This window comes from Cydia pomonella, chromosome 2 (assembly GCF_033807575.1).
Source record: "Cydia pomonella isolate Wapato2018A chromosome 2, ilCydPomo1, whole genome shotgun sequence".
Lineage (NCBI taxonomy): Eukaryota > Metazoa > Arthropoda > Insecta > Lepidoptera > Tortricidae > Cydia > Cydia pomonella.
This window is the reverse complement of record NC_084704.1, coordinates 15,269,266-15,296,590: the sequence shown is the minus strand read 5'-3', so window position 1 is coordinate 15,296,590 and position 27,325 is coordinate 15,269,266. Positions and strand designations below refer to the sequence as shown.

At 35.3% G+C, this 27,325-nt stretch overlaps 1 protein-coding gene across 1 annotated transcript in view; it reads right to left on the bottom strand.

The window, feature by feature from the left end:
- Positions 1-25,996, bottom strand: part of LOC133534462 (visual system homeobox 2-like) — an 82,472-nt gene extending 56,476 nt beyond the window's left edge. The window contains exons 1-2 of the mRNA XM_061873600.1: positions 25,553-25,996; positions 12,650-13,307 (exon numbers count right to left, since the gene is read on the bottom strand). Of these exons, the coding sequence (XP_061729584.1) occupies positions 12,650-13,205 (556 nt within the window). The 5' untranslated portion in view covers positions 13,206-13,307; positions 25,553-25,996. The remainder of the gene's footprint in view (positions 1-12,649; positions 13,308-25,552) is intronic.
- Positions 25,997-27,325: the final 1,329 nt, after the last annotated feature.

Genomic DNA, 27,325 nt, shown 5'->3' with positions numbered 1-27,325 from the left:
CAAGTTAGTATACGCACTAGACTAACGAGTTTAGAGGCTTACAAAACTTAGATAAATAATTTGCTTGTTACTATCCAGTTATGTATTTACATATTGTATTACATATTGTTATGTATATACATATTGGATGACATATGTATATTTTAACAGAATTAGAAAATGCTAGCTTAAATAGGTTGTACGTAAGAAAAAATAATTAATAACATGTAAACGACCAAATAGTACATAAAAAAATTAGTTTTTTTTTAATACTACATCGGTGGCAAACAAGCATACGGCCCGCCTGATTTTAAGCAGTCTCCGTAGTCTATGTACGCCTGCAACTTCAGAGTAATTACATGCGCGTTGCCGACCCTAACACTCCGCACCCTCGTTGAGCTCTGGCAACCTAACTCAGTTAATTTAATACTAAGTTAATACTATTATTAATATAGGCTACTGTAGTGAGTTCTTTTAACTACCTAATATTACATTTCTTTTTTTTGTACAAGTCTGTCTGTTGCCCACATAAAATAAATAATGAAGTACATTAAGTACATATCATTGGTTTGCTTGAATCATTGACCGCAAATCAAGCTGATGGACCGTTCCCGCCTCCGCCTATCCCTCGCAAGCTGTCTCTGTTTGATTTAGTGGCGAGTTGGTTAATTGCCCCAGTAATGACGTTCGCTTGTTTATAGGTTATCCTGATTTAGGTAATTATTGGTAGCGTACAGCTAATAAACGTTAAAAGGCCCAGTTATAGGCGCCGGGTGTGCTTAAGTGACAAATAAAACATCATTTATTGGACCCATTGGAATTGAAACGTTTGAAGATATCAATGCATTTTTATTGACTATCAGAATATGAGTAGAAAAGGCTGACTTAATGGCTCGAGTCATTCTTGACCATTCAATAATAAAATCAAACAGAAATGTGTCAAGTTGGAGTCGTAATATACGTCGTTCCTCTTGCAACGAAATTGATAGGGAAAGTAGATTTCTTTTATTGACAGTAACTGAGAACTAAGAAAAGCTATGATATCTACTTAATACACATACGCTCTTCAACAACATAACATTGCAACCTGCTATCATGAGACATAATCACCCAGTAAACAGTTTAATAAGTATTTAATTACTAACCTACGTGAAAGAATAACGTGAACACTTATCTCTATTACTTGTAAAAGACGAAGCGCCAATAGTTCTTCGAACGCTGCGGTCATCAAAACGCGAATGCTGTAAGTGTCCAATTGTCCACCGCGCATACGCGGGCGCGGACGTGAGAAAAGCTCACCGCGTGCCCAATTCCGCTCCGCTAAGTAGGGGACATAGTACGGCCACAGATGGCCTGCAAGTTCCCGAGGATCAGATACTACACTCTAAATAAAGTAGCGCGGTGCGGCAAAACATGTTGTTCATACTATTCGGATAATTTTATGTTACTCTAATCGTAATGGAGACATTGACAGTCTACGGAAGAGTTACGGAACGGCGGGCTTAGCAGGACAAAAACACACTCATTTAAAGTGGTTCGAATAACTAAGCTCTTTCTTTATTATTCGTATCTTCCAGCAGCTCGTTTCCAAGCTATTAGTTTCCTTGACACACAACTAAATTGCAAAGTGAGTGATATGATCAACTGGTAATCCACAAAAATATAAATTAATTAATATAAACTCATATACTTCAAGGTTGTTACTATCGTTACAAGTTTCAACATACCTAATACATTTTTGACTGTGTATTACTCAACCGCTATCGCTCCGCTTGTAACTGCGTCGCAACCCGCTGACTCTACTTCAACAAGATATCCATTACAACACCTTACACGTGAGCCCCCGAGTGCCATGGAGCTGGCCAAAAACTATAAATATTCACCTGCAACGATGATAATAATAGTACGTGCAGAGCTGACTCATAAGGGTACCCTTGTTAAAGACTTCCTTTTTAGGGTTCCGTAGTCAACTAGGAACCCTTATAGTTTCGCCATGTCCGTCTGTCTGTCTGTCTGTCCGAGGCTTTGCTCCGTGGTCGTTAGTGCTAGAAAGCTGAAATTCGGCATGGATATATAAATCAATAAAGCCGACAAAGTCGTACAATAAAATCTAAAAATTTAATTTTTTTGAGGGTACCTCCCCTACACGTAAAGTGGGGGTGAATTTATTTTTTCTGCCTCAACCCTACAGTGTGGGGTATCGTTGGAAAGGGCTTTCAAAACTAATAGGGGTCTTCAACAAACATTTTATGATAAAGTGAATATATTCGGAGATAATCGCTCCGAAAGAAAAAAAAAAGTGTCCCCCCCACCCCTCTAACTTTTGAACCATAGGTCCAAAAAACATGAAAAAAATCGTGGAATTAGAGCTTAAGAAAGACTTTAAATGAAAACTATAGCGGACATAATCAGTTAAGCTGTTTTTTAAGTTATCGCAAAACAATTTCCCCTTCATAGTAAAAAGACTTACTTTAATTATGCAAATTTGCCTATTTGTTTAACTCGCGTGAAAGGTACCGTTTCATCCCTTGGTTAAAAATTTACTATACTTTAAGCTCCAGTTTAGCTTATTGTGACGGAAGAGTAACTACGGAACCCTACACTGAGCATGGCCCGACATGCTCTTGGCCGGTTTTATTACCCCTACTTTGGCAATGTGACAAGTTTTGCTTAGAAATTTTATTTATCCGGTTCTGCTATTTATGCGGATTTCAATTAATGACAGTCATGTAAAATCACAGTAAAATATTCCCCTCTTAATTATAGACACGGAAAACCGAATTATGAGTATTAATTTTATAATTCCATATATTAATTGGCACCACTTTGGTAATAGCAAAAATAATACCACTTTGGTAATAGCACTTTTTTTTTAACTATCTGTAGCCTTAATTTTCCTTAGCCTTATATTTATATCAATGCAACTACTTTTTTTTTTTAAATACAGGCCCTTCTTATTTGCAATATTATTTCAGTGTCATAATGAAGGAAACCTGTTAAATAACTTATTTCTATCCCAATTTCCATTCACAACCTACAATTCGTATACGAATACTTAACATTCAGCGAATTTTTGAGCGCTGCTGCTAGAAACTTAAAAAGTGGCTGTGACAGAATCGTACAGACAGACGGACATGACGAATCTATAAGGGTTCCGTTTTTTGCCATTTGGCTACGGAACCCTAAAAAGTCTACTTAAGTCAAATTTTCCCGTCACAAAGTCTCATACTCATGTTTATCCACCAAGGTATTCGCTTCCTGCCAAACCTCAGCAGCTGGGCCCCGTCAGTCGTCTATATAGAGATTTACATCTTCCGTCGGTCTGTTTGTTTAGACACTTTAGCACAATAGCGTCGAGTTTTATTTGCGGTTTGAAATGTGCGGTTTGGCTTCGGGTTATTTGTTACGAAATTAAGTAGTGCTTGTTACTTTTAATGTTTAGATTTAAAAAAATGCTTTACCTTTACAAATTATAATCTTTCCGTTTTTATCTAGAAATCAAGACAGTGAAAAATATTAGCTAAATATGTATCATTCAGACTGAACTGAATGGTCTGGAGGGCGTACTTCGAAGTTCCACATGGCCGAAGACCATCTGGACGCCCTAGGTACCACTGGAGAGACGAAGTGCAAAAAGACAGCGAACTCGGCGCTGTCGACTGCATAGACACGGCTTTGGACTGAGAAGCATGGCGGTCTTTGTGTCGGTCGCGATTGAATATCTGCCAACAACAGTAAGAAAAAACTATTTTTTTTAAAGGTTGATTCACTCAAATATACAACGAAAAGCGATGCTTTTTAAGAGTTTGACCTCGAGTATATCGAACTTTCCGATTTTTCCTGTAAATTGAATGCAGAGCTTAGCGGCAAAGGAAGTGTTCATATGATTTAAGAAATAAAGCAGTGTCGACCGCAGCCCCGCCCGCGACATCAAAGCCACTTTACGATGCGCGCGCGCGTTATTTATCACGCTCTTAACTAGCGTTACTCGCAAATATGAATCGCTCTATGAATTAGTAGTTTGGATCGCTCATAATTGCAGTTATAAAATTTTAATAGGGGAGAGGTAACATATTAACGACAAGGATTATGCCCTAACGCCTTTGTCAAAAGGTTTTAAACTAAGCAACAAGCACTATTGCAGGCTGCTTTAATGTGCGCTAAGTTATTTTACAGGCGCTTAACAATATACTATATGTTGTTAGTAAATGTTAAATAATCGACGTATTTTCACTGTATAAAATAAAAAACAATAACCAAACTAGAGTCTGATAAAAAATACTTTGCGCAGACTTTGCGATGACCATGTGTAAAAATGTACCTATATGTCAAATAAGACGTTAATTATGGCACTCACACACTTTATAACGTCAAAATCGGTGCAGAGACAGCTTGATGCGACTATAATAAATACTTAACTACTAAACGATCACTTAAAAATAAAGTTTACCTATCAACCTAACGAATTGATGTAGTGAAAAATACTATGCATTATTTTGAATTGAATAAGAAGCGAAAAAAAAACCATCATTTTAACGCATGACACGAAAATGCCGGATGAAAGTCTATTGAACAAGGGTACCCGGAAGAAGACCGACAGGACGTAAACCAGCAAACTAAGCTGGAAATTATTTTTCATGGAGATATCTCCCCTACAAACGTTTGCCTGACTTATAGGTAGAATTTCCAGTTCAGCAGTTGCTGCACTCCTATCCTCAAGCCTATAGCTTCAAGTAAAATGAAAAGCTAATATTTTATTTATAGATAGGTAGTATGTCAAATTAAATGAGTAACAGTCGCTCAAAGGAGTCCATCAGCCGCAGATGCGCTTACGCAAGGATTTATTGCCCTGGCAACCCCGGCCGAGATTAAAGGTGCTCTCGGGAGACCATGGGGCGCGGTTATAATTAGTGTTTAGCGAGAACTGCTTTCTGTCCATTTTATTGTTCCGTGTTTTTGAAGCATTTCAAGTGCTTAGATAAATACTTCATTGAAATATTTACAGTGACGACAAATATTTCATTACAGAAACAAAAGAAAAGTCAGGAAGATATCAGGCAAGTAAGTAAGGCGAAGAGTGAAATTTTGTGATACCTACTTGTAAAAAGAGAGTCAATAATAGGGTTGTTTCCAATTTTTTGAAACGTTTGTATTACGTTCTATATTAACTAAAAGTTGCCCTAAAATTCAACTTTTATTCTAAAAACAGCTTTAAATATGTTAAATTAACAAAATATATTTTGATAGATGCTTTCGCGCCCAAAACGCTCTATGGAAATTGTGTGACGTGACAGTTTACGGTTTGACACATAACTACATACACACGTAGAAGATATGAACTGTCTTTCTGCCCTTTACTATAAAACATAATAATATATAATAGGGTTGTTTCCATCTACAAATCTTAGGGCAGAATTGTATCCCAATAAATTCTTTTGGATTATAAGAACATGTTAAACTACTTTTAGGGGACCTGTAATGACCATATTTTTGTAAATATTGAATTTAAAATATCTTTTGGCACACGTCACGTAACCAAACTCGAAACGTCATTGAAGATTCTGATGACGTCACAACTCTCGGATTGACACTGTTGACAGTTAGGCGATAAACAACAAATGACAAATGTCAGTGGACAGTTCGTATCTTCTACGTGTGTATGTAGTTATGTGTCAAACCGTAAACTGTGACGTCACACAATTTCCAAAGAGCGTTTTGGGCGCGAAAGCATCTATCAAAATATATTTTGTTAATTTTACATATTTAAAGCCGTTTTTAGAATAAAAGTTGAATTTTAGGGCAACTTTTAGTTAATATAGAACGCAATACAAACGTTTCAAAAAATTGGAAACAACCCTATTCAAATACCAAAGTCTATGATTATAGATATACTACCTTCTAAGTCTCGAGTTCCTTTAAAAAGGACAAAATCAAATGGAATTTTGAACTATAATAGAATATAAGAAAGTTCCAAATTCAAAACTGAGAATTGGCAGGCAATTTAAAACAGGATTTCTTAAGCTGCTTTTTTAATTGCTCCTCAGTAACTTTGTTCCTAAACCATGCAAAGCGTGAGTCTCGCCTATTTGCAAATAAATCAAAGATAAGCAGCTGAAACTGCAGTAAACGACAGTCAGCTCTACCCGGTCTCAATCGGTAGACTACGCGTAATGAATGTATTTTAAAGTCTGGATCTTCAAAGATCAGTAACTGCGCAATAAATCGCCGCTCGCACATTAGCTATGCAATTTGCATCCAACAAGAACAGGCCGTAATAGCGCTATTATCCTGTATTTATCGACTGGCAACACTAACTGCCTACAAAAACAAAATAGCGGCATATTTGACATCTCTAATCTAGCAAAACTTGGAAATGGCCAGATAATTTGCATTGCTAACATAGTCAATACCTGACGGCTACTTAGTCGTAGAAAAAAAAGCCATAAAGACACTCAAACGCAAAATTGCATATTCACTTTATATGAATGAATTCATTCATAATATGTCCATGTCATTTTTAGCTCGCTGTACATACCATCGCGCGCCTTGTATTGTCATTGGCCATAAACCTATGGAATACCAATAGAAATTACTATTTATTTATTTAGTTTATCTTCGCCGTTAAAGTATAATTGGAATAATGTTATTTAGACAATATCTGCATCTAAATTCTACACGTGATCTTATTTACAATTTATTGATGCATCAAAGATATATGTTTAAAGAAACTTTTCTTTAATACGATTTTTATTCGCAAAATTGCCAACAACTTCTAAAGATGTAATATAGTTATGAAACAATGAAAGCTATACAAACAAATGGAATGGAAGGCTCAGCTTATGCCAGCAACAGCATTCCCAAAGGGCTTTTGACAAAGAGACGCTGTTACTTCCACCCCTTGGCTTTCGCCAACGAAGTGTAGCAACACAATTTGAAAATATTTGAAATATTTAAGAAAGCATGGATTTTTTTTGTGTGACGTCTAAACATTTCTGGAGAGGATATATTATATTTAACTAAAGCATGATGTCTAAATATTGCGCAGATGGCAATGATTGGACAGATGACACGCGGACGCGGGCAACGCAGCCCGATAGGCTGTACTATAGGGTTGACTAAAATAATTATATAATTATAAATATTATAATTATTATTTTATAGTCAGTGACTAAGAGTTCTAATTTAAATTTAAAGTAATAATATTTATTTTGTGCTTTTATTACATGACAACTTAATTTGTAGGTTAGGGCTTTTCCCCACTGAACATCAAGTTTTTTGCGTGTACGGTTTTCTGCCGAATCCCATTTTATTAGATAGTACACGTGCTAATATAGTAGCATTCTGTTTGCGGGTTACTGCACATACTTATACTTACCACTAATGTTCAGTGGAAAAGGGTTCTTAAATACCATCTGATTTTGGTTTAACTTATTTATTAAATTGTCATAGATTTCAAGACTCTTAAGTCCTAAGAAGCTACTTAGTTGCTTATCTAAAATATGTTTTAAGAAAAAAGGACGACTGCAATGAGGGAGACCGGTCAAAAAAAGAATATTGTTGATTTTGGATTTAATTCAATGAAATTAAAAAGTCGGTGTCTTACGCCTAATTACCTATGTAGAAAAAGAGGTAAAATGTTTTTTTTTTTGATACAAGCAATAGGATATTCTTCTGTATTTAAAATAAAATATTTCACACCTTGCACGAAATAAAGCACCAGATAATTATAAGAAAAACATAGATATCGGTTATTTTTAAACACAAGTTCTATTCAATAAATAGGATAGAAATATAAATAAAGAAAATACAAAATTACTACGTATGCCTTTAACATTTGAGGAGTTTCCTCGATTCCTCATCCTACAATCAGTTCTCGAGCTTGACAAAAATTTGTGTTGGAAACCTAATTTGCCTAACAAACATAACAAAGACGACAAATCGCCAAGCGGGAACTATACGTGGTTGAAGAGTTCCATTTCTTCACTTTTTCTAATTTAAATGCGTTGACATACGGATGATATATATTATATATAGTCGATGAAAATACAAAAATTACTTTATGTATGACTTTCACATTTGAAGAGTTCCCTCGATTCCTCATGGATCCCGTCATCAGAACTGAGGTTTGACAAAAACGGGACCAATCTGTATATATATAAATTCAGAAGTGACGGAGTTATGAAGTAACGAACATAAAAAAGAAACATTTAACGGAATTGAGAACGTCCTCCTTTTGAAATCTTGAAGTTGGTTAAAAAATCAGGTTTTGATACGATTGGAAGAGGACGAAGACTTAGAGGTAAAAAATAAATCTTTGCAAAAATCTTACTATTGGATCTAAAGATGGCAGTCATACATATGCGTTGCCATCCGTTCTTGCTTACCTCTCAACGGCTAGACATGTTTTCGTCAAGTTACTAAACACAATTGAACGTTTGCCAAAGAGATATGAAGTGCAGCATGTTAAGAGGATGGACCTCGCTCGAAACACTACGATGCGCACAAAAACCTGCATTGCTGATGATGATGCTAATAAGGACATCAGTTCGTAGTTGGATTAAACTGACTAGAAATCTCTCAGCATGCATGGCAAGTCACAGGGATCAAGGCGGAATAACACATACAGGAAGGCAATGCTGAGCATCCTACACGCAGGTTAGGTTATCTAAGTTCCGAAATCGAATTACTTATCGAATACATTAGCAATTGGAATATAAGTATAACCATAACTAATGTACAACAGTCCCCTCTGTCACCATGTCACCGTTGATGTTCTATAAATGAAAAATAGTATGTGTCAGTTAAATATATAAGGTCAGATTTACAAAGTTTTTTCCAAATTAAAACAAAGTAAATCGTTCTTAGATATTATTCCGGCGGGAAAACTAATCGTTTTTAGGGTTCCGTAGCCAAATGGCAAAAAACGGAACCCTTATGGATTCGTCATGTCTGTCTGTCTGTCCGTCCGTATGTCACAGCCACTTTTTCCGAAACTATAAGAACTATACTGTTGAAACTTGATAAGTAGATGTATTCTGTGAACCTCATTAAGATTTTTACACAAAAATAGAAAAAAAAAACAATAAAATTTGGGGGTTCCCCATACATAGAACTGAAACTCATTTTTTTTTCATCAAACCCATACGTGTGGGGTATCTATGGATAGGTCTTCAAAAATGATATTGAGGTTTCAAATATATTTTTTTTCGAAACTGCATAGTTTGCGCGAGAGACACTTCCAAAATGGTAAAATGTGTGTGTGTGTGTGTGCCCCATATAACTTCTAAAATATATGATGTACATTGCAAACTTCCACCGAAAATTGGTTTGAACGAGATCTGGTACGTAGTTTTTTTAATACGTCATAAATGGTACGGAACCCTTCATGGGCGAGTCCGTTACGCACTTGGCCGCTTTTATTATTCCAAAATATTTTCGATTTTATACAAGGATTTAGGCGAATTAGAGGCAAAATTCTTGTTTAACCAGAGTGACAAACAATCGGAAATCGTTATCTGCATCTCTGTTGTTCTTGCTGGTATGCAAGAGCGTACCGCCAACAATAAAAATTGAAATTAGTTACCTCTCTGAAATTAACAACTCTGATTGTTTATACCTAAAATCCACGAAGGAAAAATACTCGTAGAACCTACTTAACAAACTTTACTTTAATGAAAAGTAAACATTAAAGACGGTGCAAGTAAAGGAACTCCAAGGATACTATATTTTATAATTTACTGTCACGACCATTAAAACATTTAAACCAATCTCCCAGCAATTCCATAAAATACCAAAACTATTAATCTCAGCATTCCATAGTTATTAAAGTAGGTACTTTATCAAAAATGAACAACGACGTTGAACATTGTTTTCGAAATTCATTGGGACCATAGACTTAATTTTGCATCTCACATACCAAAAAAGCGGCCAAGTGCGAGTCGGACTCGCCCATGAAGGGTTCCGTACCATTTATGACGTATTAAAAAAAAACTACTTACTAGATCTCGTTCAAACCAATTTTCGGTTCAATATCATATATTTTTTTTAGATCTTTCATTCTGTGATTTTAGAAGTTACGGGGGGGGGGGGGGGGACACACACACATTTTACCACTTTGGAAGTGTCTCTCGCGCAAACTATTCAGTTTAGAAAAAAATGATATTCGAAACCTCAATATCATTTTTTAAAGACCTATCCATAGATACCCCACACGTATGGGTTTGATGAAAAAAGATTTTTTGAGTTTCAGTTCTAAGTATGGGGAACCCACAAAATTTATTGTTCTTTTTTCTATTTTTGTGTAAAACTCTTAATGCGGTTCATAGAATACATCTACTTACCAAGTTTGAACAGTATAGCTCTTATAGTTCCACCTAACACTTATGGCCTTTTATATCTAAACTGCGCGAGACTGGTACCCTTTTTCACTAGGGCCAAAAATTAAGAATATAACTGATTTCTTATACATATCGTATAGTATAAGGGGTTAAAGAGGTTGTGCGGGATCGCGGAAAATGGAGTTGGGTACCTAGTTTGAGCTGCATCGACTAGAGCACAGCTCTTAAATAAGAAGAACGAACTGTTTTATCACGTAGCTAACCCCATCCATCTGCCAGCTCATAGATATAAGAAAGAAAAGTCGTTAATAAGGTCAACACGTAAGGCTTTGCGGGCGGTTAACCAACTTAGTCCGCACAAAACCCACCTAACATCCTTATTCACACTGAACCCCACTAATAAAACAAGCAGGGCAAAACAACAAAAAAGACAGGTAATAAACGTTCCATTTTCGATTGCGACAATAAACCCATATTAACATCTCAACTGCCATTAATCCGTACAAATTTACTTCTAAAAATAAGTTGGCAACCCTGACGCGGCCGCCACAGCTGCATCGACCAATAGCTTATTGCTTGGACGTTCTACGTTCAAATTACTGCTTGCACGGTCTGATATACTACATAAGAAACACCTTCAACGCCCAATTAGCAAGTAATAAGGAGCAAAATACTTTGTTACTTCAGTTTCTCGGCCGCAAATAGGAAACAAAGTATAAGCTCTATTAAAATGTAACGATATAGATCCAGTACTTCAGAACCTTTTGGTCCAATGTACTATAGGTTTATCGAATACGCCCGTCTAATAGGTTTTAGGGTACGCATGGAAGATGATGATATAAAATTAGAATGTCGGTATATCAGGCGCATTAATACTGATTGATTAAGTACAGCGTAGTGTTTCTTGAAAGGTTAATTGTGGTTAGAGTGGCTCTCGGGGCTAATTCAGCGCAGATAAACGATAGGCGACGATGGATATTGGATCTCTATTTATTCAGTTTAGCTTTCGAGATAAGTACCTACCTAGCTATGGACTGTGTGCCTCTACTATGTAACTGACTTATGTGGATTGTTATTCATGGAGTTATTGTAGAGGCATGAAATCCTACAAGGACTGAGTGCCTGGCTGTAAAAAAATCACCTTACTACCGCAAGTACCGCATCAAACGGCAAATTGTAGCACTTAAATTTGAAACGATTTTCAGAGTCGACAAGAGCCCTGCTCTTAAATGAGAACTCATGTACCTAATAAATATCCAAATTATATGCAGGACAATCACATTTGCTATAAAAGTAACAAACAACTATTTACGTAAGAACACGTCGCGCATGAATTGAGGTTATTTAGCCACCTAAGTATTTTATTTTAAGGAACATTACTTAATAAACTAATCCTTTTGTTTCATAAAACTTTAAAGCCTCAAATCGTCGGGTGAGAATACGTTTGTGCCATACGCCACTTATATTGGCTTGCAGGAGAGCGAAAAGAAGCATTACCATTTTAGTTTTACCGTTTATAGTACTATAAAAATATTTTGAATATAGTGGTTATCATGAAATAAAAGCATTTATTATTGCCATATCTATTTTGATGAGTAAATGTTAAACGTACAGTCACGTCTGAAAATATCGGTAGGAAAAATGTGCCAAAATATGTATACACTACTTTAATATATGGGCAATAAAGTCATGTATACATATTTTTGGCACTTTTTTGTGTCGATATTTTCTGACGTGATCGTACTTATGACACACGAAGTTTTGGATATGTCACAACTTTTGTGATAATTTTCTGTTAACAGAATGTAAATTATCCTAGCAAAATGCGAGTATGGCACAATATTTTTGATTTTTTATTTATTTTTAAACCAATTTGTGTCAATTATAGCATATTTTTTGTTATTTTGGAAATCATTAAAAAACAATTTTGCTTGAAAATGGAAATGGACAAACATATTCTCAGCCGACTAATTAGTTTTATGTTTGATCACTTTCGGCGCATGTCAAAATGTCAGATTGAGGCTGTGCTATAAGCATGTGATGTGCTATAAGTGTATGAATAACTTATTTACCACTTATTATTAATGGTAACATAAGACTCAAGACGAAATGTACAAGTCAAAAGATGTAATTAGGCAAAAATAAAAGCAAAAAAGGCACTGACGACACTTTAGCAGGTACTTCTGGTAATTCATCATATAACATTTTTACCGTCGCCCAGTTCTCAATTCTCAGAATTATTTGATTTCTTACGAGAGTTAAAAGTACGACAATGTATTAAACACATTCTAAGGATCTCAGCACCTGCTAAATTGCCATCAAAGTGAACTCACCTTTTTTCTCTTCTTCCCACTCTCTCTTGGGCACGGAGAGGTTCAGTGGCTCCTCCTTCACGAACTCACACTCACTAGTTCTCACTCTTTGAAGTAGCTGCTCCTGAAGCTTGTTCTTGTGCACACTCATCACTCGCTCCGTCTGCACCTGAGCACTCTTGTACAAGTGCTTCTTCACCTCGAACCTCTTCACACTCATCAACTGACTCACGGTCGACTTCTGGTTTAACCCTAATATATATTCTATTGAATGCGGTGTAGGCTTTTTTGGCGGTTTTCCGTAAACGTGCGGGTGCCATGATAGCTCGAAATCTCGTATTTTCTCGTCTGTTCCTACATCTATGTTCTGATTATTATCATCTATTTGGTCTTCCCGAGATTCATCAGCTATAACTAGTTCTCTTTCATCATCTACTTCAATTCTTTCACTATCTAGATAATCTGCATCGCAGAAATTGTGAGCTTCTATGAGTCTGCTGTCGGCTTGCTCTATAACGTTGGGTGTGTTGTAGGCGACGGTTTGCATATCTCTTTCTTTCTCGGTGTCCTCGCTCATGTGTGTCCCTTTCTGTTCAGGTCCGGAAATAGTGTGTCATGTTTGTTTTTATGATCGGATCGGTTTAATGGCTGCGCGGCGTTTGATGCTGTTTGATGTTTCCTGCAACACATGCGGTATTGAGGGATTGATTTAGATACACTTAAGCGCTAATTGCGCGGTGAACAAACAAACAGAGCGGGAATCTAAACAGTTTTGTTGGCTATTAATTGTACCGTTCTTAAGTGGTGATCCCACTTTTTGTGTGTATAAGGTACCCATTTTTTTTCTTTTTATCTAACCTATAGCATTTTGCGAAGTAATGTATTTAAAAGCTATTGCTATAGGTAAATACATTATTTACACGGTGGAATTTTTTCTACCGTAATAAAATTATAGTACTTAATTTAAATTGTCAAATACACACTCTTAAAAATCCCTAATTCTCAATTATTAAAATGAAAAACACGTACGCCATCCCTAAAAGTAAATCATTTATTCAAATCGGTAAAGAAACAATGAAAAGTACAATCGCGCCTGAACGCTACAATAAAACCGTGCTGTATCTTGTGCCAATAGCAACTCATCTTGTCGACTTAACTGTACTTACTCACACAATCACGATCAACAAAGTAATTTGAACCTTACCCTATAAATTACTCGGTTGGTTATAGAATAAAGGCTTTTTTCAATTGGTGTGAGTCTCATCGGTGAATGCTGATTGATTTTTATTGCAAAGAGATATTAGGGTTGCGCCCTCAGTTGGTTTGACGTTGTTTATGTGGGGTTTTGATATCGATGCGGCAATGAGGCAGTGTCAGTTATCGTTAATGTGTTATAATTTGAGATATTTGTAGTTATGGCTCGTTAAATTGATCGTGGTTTTTAAATTGGATGCGGTTGGTGCTTGAGCACTGTTGATAGCTATTAAATGCCAACGACTGCCGATTGATGGTTATAAAGTCACTTAACTTTAAATGGGATACCGTAAGAAAATTACATGTCTTTCTTCGTAAAAGTCTTGTAATTGAAATAACATTATTGCTTTATGTTTTTGCATGCAGTAGGCCTAATATGTTGTAGAAGCCTACCCTAAGCCTAGAGTACTTGCCTAGAAGTAATTCAACTCGATCAAACCTTCGGCTCAATAATCACACTTTTTAGCGCCAACCCTAACCACACTAAATTGAAACAAAGCTCATGGCAGAAACATGTTGTATCACCGAACGTGTCGATCTATACGCATACAATTACATCTACACACGTCGACAAGTATATCGATCGCCAGGGGTTTGCGGACTTTTATCTGTACGAGTGTTTATTCTATTAATAACTTCGAATGTGAGAGTAATATCATCAAACGACGCAGGCTGTGTTTATATTTTGTACCCACGTTCATGCTTTTATCCACTGATCCTTAATACTTTTGTATGTCATTTGTGTAATATTCGAATGGAAAAGTTTATTTATTACAAGACTGATATCGATTGCGTTGGTGGAGTTCGCTAAAACCGTTAATATAACAAGTCTTCGATTCGAATTTTATGTAGGTAATCGTAGTTCCAAGGAGGTACCTAGTAATTCTTTAATTTAAGTTCGGATCCTGAATTTCAGAGATTGCTACATGTACAGTACAGCTACCACCCGTTTGACACTGACATACATATTCGCTAGCGTATGCGTAACTTACTTTCTATGCATCTCGCTCGTACTCGCATATTAGTGCTGCTAAGGCAGTCGTGATAAGGCTAAAGGCGGGATTAGTGTCAAACACTGGTGGAATCTCGCCTTAATGGTTACACGATTAACTCGCTCGATTAAAAATCGAATCGAAAATAACCTCGTACTTCTAAATGAAACCTACATGAATCATTAGGGCCTTAGGGTTCGTGTTCTTCTGCCACTCTCACTGAGCGTAAGTGTGAGCGAGATGGATGTGCGTGATGGGGACCGCGGATATCATGTTTATGAACTTTAATTTGTTGTAAGTTAAAAAAAATAGTAATCACTGAGTTCCTTTAAAAAAGAGATTGCGCACTTTTAGAATCAATTATCATACTCGTATTTTGCCTTGTCCATAAATTGTTACAAGTGTTTAAATTGCGATTTAGACTTATGTTCATGATTTTTTTCTCTCAAGTCTCAAGATTGTTAATTAGCAATCTTGAGGCTTCTAATTAGCAATGTTGGCAACCGTATCCTGATATAAAAAAGCGCTACGACTTTTCAAGAACTCCCTTCTCTGTGCCCACTGCACCTTAAATCTAATCATTTTAGTAGAAAACCATCCAACCATAGCAACTAACTTTTCTTACGATCTTTATTTTTTCTGATGTTCTATGTATAAACTATAATATTATAAAACAGTGTATTCTAAGGGCAATTACTACCTATTCAGTTATTTACAGAGTACAAGATATGAAATATTAAATAAAAGCGTTAGTTAATGACGCGTGGTGGCTTTCTCACGGTAAATCGATACCCTTTTGTAATGGACAGCAATCGCCAGAACAAATACTGTAATAGGCATAAGGGGGCCAATATAATCACAACGTTCAATGTGAAAGTAAGTTGACTAACTCTGCTTTCACGGTTTGTCGACTCGATCAATTCTAATCAAATTTGTGGGTGTAAAACGGTGGAAAAAGAAATGTAGTTTTAGTGGAAAAAAGCCAAAAATGCAGATATCAAAAACACGTCCTGGCATTTATCTGTGTGTTTAATATGGATATTTTTTCCTAATTTGTGTGTGTATGTATTCTATGTATTTAAGATAAATGAGTATTTATATATATTTATCTATTATATAAATAGTCGTTTTGTATTCACAATATAAGCCTTATTGAGCTTACTGTGGGACTAGGTCGATAGTGTAAGAATACTAAGAATGCGCCATAATATTTAATTATATATTTATTTCTATACCTTACATTATATTATTAGGTATTTATAGTAGGTAGGTAGTATGTAGGTAGTAGGCCTAGTATTTGACTATAATAATGTATACTACCGAAGCATTATTAATAGTCGCAATATTTCTTATTATTTGCTGGACTTGAAGGCAATTGACAACATTTAAATTTTCTGACCTAATAATTTTATTGGTTCTCTACATTTTAATTGAAACGAGGGATAGGTACGCTAATAGTTTATTATTTTCACTAGGAGTTGTATTTAATTTATTATCATTTTTTTTAAAGTGTACTTATTCTAAAATGGCATAACTCGAGTTCTACGTTAGAAGCTAGGTCTTATCTCGATAGAAAAAAAAATGACTTAACTAATCTGACGTTGTCTGTTATTGTCAATGTTTTAAACTGGTCCGTTGTTGTTTTAAAACACTTTTGATAAAATATCAGATTTCTACAACGATTTAGATATTATAACGGACTGATACATGAATACGATACCAGGCTTTCATTTGGATTCGACGGATCGACGGATAAACACTAACGAATGTAATGTAATTAAATGTTTGTACCGATATTTTCGATGAATCATTTTTGCTATTTTTGCAGTAGGTAAGGGGAGAAACAGTATTTGGTATACTTTGGAGGAGTATATACCTCATCGATCCATACGGCTTTGTCCATTTTAAAAACGATACTAATCGATAGTAACTTATTTATGTAAATAAATTTTTCTTTGTTTTGAAATTAAATCAATACGTCATATTTAATTGACAATGTCAAATCCAATATTATGACAGCAAATTTTTTTCGTGATGAATGGCAATGGCATTTCACCTATTGTGCCGTAGAATTGTAAAATCAAAATATGTTTTAAATTCTTTTGTATTTTTTTGTAATAAGCCATATTAAATTTATATTAATATATTGCAGTATTCAGGAAGCATATTACTTCCAAATCGTATGTAAAATTTCAGGTTTTATAAAAATGAAATGTTGTCAATTAGGTAATATTGTTACAACTGGATCTATTTCTAAATTTAGGACATGAGCAGTAACTGTGTACTGAGAATGAATATAAATCTATTTTTTTTATTGATTTTTTATATAAAACTCCGGTGGGACGCAGTCATAGGTACCTATTGAACACGAGCCGACGCCCACTATTTCGACCACGTAGAAGTCGTTAAATTAAACAATAACTTCTGCTTAGTTTCTCATAGTTCCTAAGCCTCATTTCATCCCTTAGTAAGCAAATTCCAAGACAATAATCTATACTTTATAATGGATATATACAGAGGATGACTATAACCAGTTTAAATCTAAAATAGGCCCTTGAGCTATTGTACCAACGATGCTGGCGGCATTTCCTCGTTGTATCCTAATACTGATACGTTGTGCGAGGAAGCCGCCTGTTTTTCGGTCACCAGTGACGTGAACCAGACGCATCGCGATTTCTGCAAAAAAATGTGCGCGCTGGACTCTTTTGACAAGATAATCCATGGTGATCCAGCCTTTATAATTAGGTACCTATATCCTTTCTTCAGTCATAATCTTTATGGGTGTCAAATTTCATGCCAAAACGTAGAACAAACGTGTACCTACTTAAACGTATAAACTATCCCCTTTATAATAATTGGTTAAAAACGACATATTTTAAAGTGAATATTTTTTAAACATTACTTTATTTTCAAATTGACATTAAACTTCCAAATAAATATGATACGTTTCACGTTTCCACTTGCTTGCTATTATAATATTATGTACCTTATTTCTGGTTGCACAACTATTTTGGTGGGTGCTTAATTCCAATTTCGCAACTGTAGCTAAAATTGTGGATAGCTTGAAATCGAGCAATACAATTAAATCAATAAGTAAGAAATCGTCATCAATCAGCATTATTGTACAAATCTATAATCGGTCATACAAGCACAAAACAACTTACTGTAATAGAGCCTCTTTTTTAATCTACTAAGGCCTACATATGTACGATAATATATGGATATAGTTAAGTATGTGACTTTTCTTGAAACGCTGCACGCTCATGGCCTAGCGGTAAGAGCGTGCGACTTGCAATCCGGAGGTCGTGGGTTCAAACCCTGGTTCGTACCAATGAGTTTTTAGGAACTTATGTACGAAATATCATTTGATATATACCAGTCGCTTTTCGATGAAGGAAAACATCGTGAGGAATCCGGACTAATATACTTTTAAGAAAACATCTGTACTCACTTTCCACGTATGTTTCTGTGTTATCTCCTTGATAAATAAATAAATAAGTAAATTATCCTAATAAGGCCTAGTTTACCCTCTGGGTTGGAAGGTCAGGTTGTACGATTGGTTAAGAGCGCTCTTACAAGAAAAGTCGAAATAATGTAAAATTGATTATATTCCCCGATGAAATTTACGCTCATTATTAGAAACAAAGAGTACTAATTGTTCCAGTAAGAGCGTCTTTTTATCTTTAGGAATATATAATATATATTTAAATATTAGAAAAAGGACGTATTAACTATTAAATTAGTAATGTTTTTTTCTGATGGTCGCTTACGAACAAGCCGCGTAAAGCACTGAATTACGAGCTCTTATTTGTATATTTTGAGAGACAGAATTAAGATTTTTGTACGAGTCATATGTTTGTATTCATCAATATTATGACCCGGAAAACACGAAAAAGTTATACGTTACAACCGAACACAAACTAAAATTATTATTATAAAAGCCGGCTATGGACTCAAATAGTAGCACAAAACAAAACATTGTGTAATTATTTCAATTGATAAATCGATCGTTTAGTAGAAAGTTAATCGACAGTTGAATCGATCTTCTTCACCGTCGATTTTTCTTCGACTCCCCACTGAGAGGACTCACCTAGTTATTATTGTTATTTCATAATTAATGGTGCTACTTATTTAAATTGGATTAAGTAGTGTGGCCATCCACAAAGCTGATCACGATTTATATTAATGTATTGTAATATTTCTGTTATGCACAACCTGTAGAAGTACCGTTAGCAGCAAGATTGCTTAAGACTGCTACTGCTTCCATCTATCACCTGTTTTCAGTGTGGCTTGCACTTCACTTTAAATATTACTTTGTTTTATTAATAATGTATCTGTACTCATATAATGAAGCGCTGGTGGCCTAGCGGTAAGAGCGTGCGACTTGCAATCCGGAGGTCGCGGGTTCAAATTCAAACCCCGGCTCGTACCAATGAGTTTTTCGGAACTTATGTACGAAATATCATTTGATATTTACCAGTCGCTTTTCGGTGAAGGAAAACATCGTGAGGAAACCGGACTAATCCCAACAAGGCCTAGTTTACCCTCTGGGTTGGAAGGGCAGATGGCAGTCGCTTTCGTAAAAATTAGTGCCTACGCCAAATCTTGGGATTAGTTGTCAAGCGGACCCCAGGCTCCCATGAGCCGTGGCAAAATGCCGGGACAACGCGAGGAAGAAGAAGACTCATATAATGAATAATGCCTTGGTTAATAAACTGACTTGTAATATTATAATATTATAAATAAATGACTATGACTAAGTATATTATTTTGCAACCAAGCGATAACTGTTATTGGCCTAATAATATGTAAAAATACTTATGTAAGTTGTATTCATGTTGTAAATATCAAGATAGTTATATTTGTTCTTTTTAGACAGCAATACTGCTTATTGTTTATATCTGTTAATAAAGTTCTACACGTGTTGTTATGGAAGAGCGGGGTCTTCTGTCACAGGTATTTTATACTTACTAGAAGACTCCAACCTTTACAATTGAACCCTGTATTGTTAACAAATAAAACATTTTTCGTTTTAATTTTCAAGTTGTATATTTTTACGGCTGTTGTTGTCCTGAATCCCAATGAAATAAAAATAAATAAATAAAATTAAGAACCTACCCGAAGATAAAGTGCTGTAAAGATGTTTTTTTTTCTGATTGTACAGTAATTACAGACATTTTCGTCATTACCACCTTTTCCTTTTTTAATTGCAATATAATCAGGTCTTCAGGTACGAAGATTTATTTATAAAGAGATATGTACTTGCATCATTAAGGGAATAAGCACCTCTTACCCTGCGTAATTTATTCCTAACTATCATTCTGTTATTTATTAAATATGTAAAATAGATCTTGATGTGTACGTAAGTACCTACATGTATATATTATGGATGGAACTTGATTTTGGATGCAATTTGAATATGGTATGATTTTTCTCTCTTACCTCAGTATTTTTCCCATCCAGTCGCATCCTTAAGCTAAATCTTCGGAGCACAGGGTCCGCATTATATGATTGTTTGACGTTTAATGGAAGTCTTCATTGAAGGCTCTACAAATGTATGCGTTTCGTTTTAATAATAGATAGTAACACATAATGACAGAATAACGCCAACGTTACATAATTATTAAAAAAAAGATGACTACCGCTTGCACGGCAGACATACTGTCGCCGAAGCAATCGATCGTCTAGACAATTACGACAAATACTTAATGTGGCACATTTACATAGCTAACACTTTCGTTGCAACATGTAAAATGAAAAATATGTGTAACTGTTACGTGTGAATTATTCAATGGTGGGTCGGCCACAAACATATCTGTTAAACCCAAGCTAATTTGACTTGTTTTTACATCTGGTTGAAATGTTGCTAGATTGTTTAAATTCCAGTTCTATCGGTTACTTCCATACACAGCTTACCGTAATAGCTTGATTATACCTACTTATTAAATTGGTTTTTGATATTGGTACGATATCATCTCATTGATAATTCTTATGTGTTTATAAACTGATTGATTTCAGCATTTTTGACAATATTTTATGCGGCACTGTAAGGATGTCTCTAGACTAGAGTGCTAAATAACTAGGCACGCGTCTTCGTAAACGACACGATCTATAATTAAAACGTTGTTTCGTTGTTTAGGCGTCAAATTACGATAACAAAAAAGAGTTGGCTTGCAAAAAGTGCATTTAAGTGTCAATCATTTCAAATTATTTCTTCAGGCAATTGCTTAAAACGCAGGTAAAATCAATACGACATATTGCCAAGTTAATTGTTGATTGGAATTGTTATTGTAGGTTCTATCCACCGAAACACCCAAGCCTGATGTTCCTGGAAAAGCATCTGTATGTAACAAAGTAATGAATTAACATTATTGCGTGGTACAATATTGCTCAAAATTTGTTTTAAGTAGTATCCCTTGCTTAAACAATAAATGCGAATGTGCGCATATTCATTAGGCCTTATTTTTTTTACTAAGTAATAGAGATTACTTGCGACTTTTTTTGTCATAATCCTACTGATCTCGGAATAAGTTTTTTTATCAAAAATTTCACTTTCGATATAAGCTTTTATCGCTGACTGTACTTTTCTTTCAATAGGTAACTAACAGTTATATTGCAGAGTTCTTATAACTACTTCCTGTGTAATAGATCAGCTTAATGGTACCATAATATTGCATTGTCACCCAACTTACATAGTATGTATGTGAAGTTTCAGCTCAATGCGAAGTAGGTCTAATTTAGCTTGCAAGATTTAACCCGAACAAACATATTACAAGCAAACAATGCAATTTAAATAAAAGTTTTTTTAATACATACGCGGTAATAATCAAAATAAAAATGAAGATTCTCTCAACTTCAGCCACTTTGGAAATGAAAATGACCAAATAAACGTTTTGTTACCTCATAAAAAAAAATTAAAACCAACTTCAAAAAAGCGCGCGGAAATGTAACAATTAAGGGGCATCAAACGCGGCTTGTCAAACGTTACCCGCCATATTGGATTTGCGAACAAGCCGACCACTTCCGACGTTCTCCATTTAAATTAAATCATAACCATCTTTCACATGCTGTCAGTATTATTTTAACGCGGTATGTGACACTCTATTCCATGGCAATAGAGCTTCAGGTCCTGTTTAATTAGTTTACTGATGAATAAAACCAGACCGGTTGATATCAAAGGGCCCACACACGTTGAACAGGACTTCCGCGACTTTGTACGTGGCTATCGCTATCGATTAAGTTTGTATCAAGATGTCGTAGCCAAATCAGTTTATATGGGTTTTTCCTGGGGGAATTTCCTGCTAAACATATTATGTGGTTAACCTACATCAACATTAAACCTATTCATCAAAGACAATGGTAATCAATATTTTTTGAACAAAAAGCGAGTTGTCAAAACAATATAAAAAACCATGAAATAATATATGACCATACATACATTGTTCCCAAAAACGGCTTGAAAATGATACATCGCCAAACGTGAATTGTATTTTTTTAAGTTACAGTATGTAAATGCATCATGGTGTAGGAGTTAAAAGCAGTAGGTAACAGTACACAAATATCGACTATCATAATTTGGACGATAAGCGACAGGAATGTCCCACAGGCATTCCCAATGCCAATTACTATAAGGGGTCATCCATTAATTACGTCACATAAATTTCTAGGTTTTTTGACCCCTCCCCCCTTCCCTCCTTGTCACACTTGGTCACATTTGGCAAACCCCTCCCCCCTGGTGTGACATCACATTTTTGGCAATTTTGTTTTCCAAGAAATCGGCAAATCGAATAAGGTACATATTAGTAAAAATTTATCAAAATATTATTGATAAAAAAAAATTGTAATTGAAACCCAAAACCCAACCCAAAACTGATTGGGAAAGAAAATTAAACGAATAAAAAGAATTAAAAAAATCTGTTACTGATGAACTTAAAGTGACGTCACAACGTTTGTGATTCCCCCCTCCCCCTTCTCACAACATGTCACATTTTGTTGACCCCCTCCCTCCCCTTAAATGTGTGATGTAATTAATGGATGACCCCTAAGTACTAATAATATGCAGTAATAATACCTAGTACTTAGAGGTGATATTCATGTTGCGTTAATTTAATGTTAATTATACTTAAATAAAATAAGCATTATACAATCCGCTATCATAGAATCAATTGCATTTATTCATTATAATCAATTACTCAGATACCTAATTCATACTCTGGTCAGATAACATCCATCGGATAAATGGATTAGCTTCAAATATTATACAATTATTATCAACTTATGTCCTGAAAGTATGATAATAGAATAAAATGAAGTAGTGTGTACCTATACCTAAATGTCCTAAATAGTATTCGCGACCTTTGAGGAGAAATGTTTAAGAGTTGATCAAGCTTTCACTGCACCTACGCGTCTTTAGGTCAAAACTGAACAGTGGAGCCCGCCTAACGGTTATGTATGTATGTATGTATGTATATACTTTATTGTACATAGAAATAAAAACACGAAAAACACAGTTACAGAGTAAATTAAATACAACAAAGGCGAACTTATCCCTGTATGGGATCTCTTCCAGTTAACCTTTGAGGAAATGAGTAAAACAGAAGTAACGGTGAATGAATGACAAACACAAACAAAAGTGTACAAAGTGTGTGTGTGTAGTGTGTGTGGTTATGGGAGTTGAGACACTAGTTATTTGACAGTTGACCCATTTCAAATAGTGTTTGCCACGCCATGCGCGGTCACAGCTATTAATTCACCTTCCATGCATTTAGCCACATCGCATGATATTATCACACGAGTGCTTACTGTGGTTAATAGAATAAAAAAGTTTTATTATTTTAGTAGTCTCATTTGGTCCATAGTTCAATGCACATGCTAGGCGCGATATACTGGGATATAACCGTGAAAATCGAAGTTCCTCAATTGCGGGCATTTTTCTCTGTCACTCTAATTACATCTTAGTAAGAGTAAAAGATAAAGATCCCCGCAATTTGCGAATTTAGGTTTTCGCGGTAGGCAGGGGGTATATTTAAGTTTTTTTTTTGCTTTTGCTTTCGGAGCGATTATTTCGTTTGAAATACCCATCCAACGACAGCACATACCATAGGGTTGAAGCAAAAAAATCATCCCCACTTTACGTGTAGGGGAAGCACCATAAAACCTTTTTTAGAGTTTATTTAACCGCTTTGTTTAATTGATTGATTTACATACCGGATTGCAGCTTTCTATCTATCACTAAAAATCACGGAGCAAAGCCTAGGACGGCCAGACAGACGGACGGACATAGCAATACTATAAGGGTCCCTACGTCTCTAGTAGACTACGGAAACCTAAAACCTGCTGAAGTACAATTAAACGATGACACTATGTAGGTCAAGTACTAGTCAAGTTAAGATGCGCTTATTCTTCGCGGCCTATACCCATACCACGAGACTTCGACAGTGTCAACACTGACATACGCTAACGTCTACGTAACTTACTTTCTATCCATCTCGCTCGTACTGACGTATTAGTGCGAGCGAGATGTATAGAAAGTAAATTACGTAGACGTTACATATAATGTCAGTGTTGACACTGTCAGTGACTCGTGGTACGGGTACTGAGGGCCTACCGCGAACCACGTTCGACGTGTTGCCTCTCTGTCGCACTTCTAAATTCGTACGTAGGTGTGATAGGGAGGCAACACGTCGAACTTGGTTCGCGGTAGGCCCTCTGGTACAAGTTAACGCAAAACTTAATTAAGTAGATAAAAAAGCGTTATAATCAGATTGAACTTAAATTAAGTTTTTATTATATTAAGACAAACAACATTGTAACTCATTGCTATTATCACTACGATGATAATACCAAATATTACTTTCCTACAAATTGTTTTCTCTTATTAGGTATTTTAACTTTTTTGGGTATTAAGTCCGCCTTTAGTACTGTAAGGTTTTTTCTTTCGTGCAATGAAGGTGAATGTGTGAATGTTAGTACCTACCAATGTCAATACAATTAAAAAACTGGATTGGTAATAAGAGTTGAACTTTATAAGTAGGTACAATATTATTTATAACATATAAAAATGTTTCTAGTCTTTTAAAATAACCTGGGTCTTTTATTCATAAGTACATTCGAATTCACATATACTTGATATTAATTCACTTAGAGCAAGCGAAAAGTCACAATAATCTAGTATAATATTTTGAATGCGAATTAGTTTAAGCCGTCAAGATAAATTAATAGCCTCTTTTTAATAACTTGTAAAGTGTTCAACCATAGGCCAAACAACTAATGTTATAGAGAGATACCTACTAACCGCATCTGTATGTTTGTTACATTTTATATTCCTAAAACTGATAGGTAATATACTAATCCGCGCGTATATGAATACGAATAACTACTCTAAAGTGGATATGATGAACAAGAAACACAAGAAAACGAAGGAAACAGAATCTGTTATTGATATGATAATAATTACTCTTATTGCATCCCACTCGCACCAATAGGTATATAATAACCAAGCGAACTAGATGCAATGCATGGACGCATAATTTTCTAAATGAAATCAAATTTAATCAATTTATAAATAGGCATCAAAATCAATCAATCAAGAAACTTCAATCAAGTCCAACAAATAGTAAAATCAAAATAAACAAATCGATAAAAAGTAAGTAATTTACAATTTGTATAATTCACTTACAGGTCATCCACATCCAATGTTCGAAGCCACAACACTAGCACAAATTGAAAAAAAAAAAAAAAAACAAATTTTGAACAAAGAATGTTCGCACTTCCGAATTGTAATGTTAACGCATTTCGGCGGGAACGGAACAATAGAGTCACTTTAATGATGTCAGGTCTGCGCGGAACGGGCCGACTCTGCCGTGGTACTGAACGAACCAAGCGTTTAGTCGTCTGTGTTGGTGTATACGAGAATACGGACGCGTGTGGGTGTAAGGGAGACAACGAGCGAGCTGTTAACGCGGCGATCCTCGCAGTTAGACTAACTCACATCCAAATCGCTTAATTTTATGAGTTGTTGCCTGCCCCATCCCCTCGTGGGATGAGCGGAGTGACTTTGTCTTGGCGTCTATTTACCAAAGCTTCCATTGTTTTTGTAAATATGCATTGTAAATGTTAATACACAGTTTTGGCAACACAATCGAATCAGTAGCACGATAGATATTTTAAAATACAAAAATATTATGATCTGAGCGACTGAGTATAAAGTACGTAAGCAAGTAAATGATGAAAAAGATAGTTTGTCAAGTTTATATATACGCCTATATGAGATGTATTTATTATATGTCATACTGTTTTGGTCACCGCTTTGAACGACTTGATTTTTTTTCTTACGCAATATTTGTATAAGCGGCTCTGAGGCTAGACTTGTAAATTTTATTTTAAACTATTAAGCTAGAAAAGTAGCTAAGTATAAAAATGTAATAAAAGGAAACGATCACACTGTACCTAAGTATACTGTAGATAACTAGATAGAAACTGTAGAATACACGGTTTTCTATTTATATGCCAATATATCTATCTCTTTTCATGTATGGAGTATTATGTCTTTTTGACATGAGAGGCTAATGATGTTACACAAAACTCACTATCTATTTACTAGAACAGGGAATTTTTAACCCTTAGCCATAATCCGCAACTGAGTAAAGAAATGACTGTCTCATAGAAACTACTTTAGAAATCTATTTGGTGAAAATCTACCAATTTGTTTATTTTTAAGTTTCGGTTTTGGTCCCAAGTCTCTCAGTACCTACCACTGCCTTACTTCCGAGCCGAGGTCAGACGTCAGCTGTTTGCTGTAAAAATCTATTTGTAAATACGCGCACAGCAAACGCAAAGCTAAAGCGATTAAGATAACAACTTATGTCCGCCTGATACCTTACTTAAATTTTAATTATCTGATAAAGACAATAATGATAATAGCACTAAAGTGATTACTAATACACCAATCAAACATTGATTAAAACTATATGATAGCAATATCGACCATCAGTTGGAAGAAATTCAATTATTAGTCCATTTAAAATGCTTCATTATGATAAAATGGCATACGTTGTTAATTAACTTATATAAACTATAACATAAAGTAAGTCAAATAACATAAAGGAATGAACTCGGAATTCCATAATACAATGGAAAACCTCATCCTCTTGAAAAACTTGGATCCTTGTTAACACGAAGTAAGATGTTCTAATGATTAAATCTGCTATAGTATTTTATGCAAGCAATGTATTTTGTCCAAAAAAACGAGGGAGGTAAGTAAAATTTTGGAAGCGAGGGTGGTAATTCCCGACAGCCGCGGGCTGGAGAGAATTAAGGACCTGAGTTTGCAATATTCTTACCCCCGGAATTACACACAATGTTTTTCATCACAATTGCGAAGAAAAAACAAAATTTTAAGCGAAATTATTCTTAAATACGGTGACATATCAAACATTCGTCCACCATATTG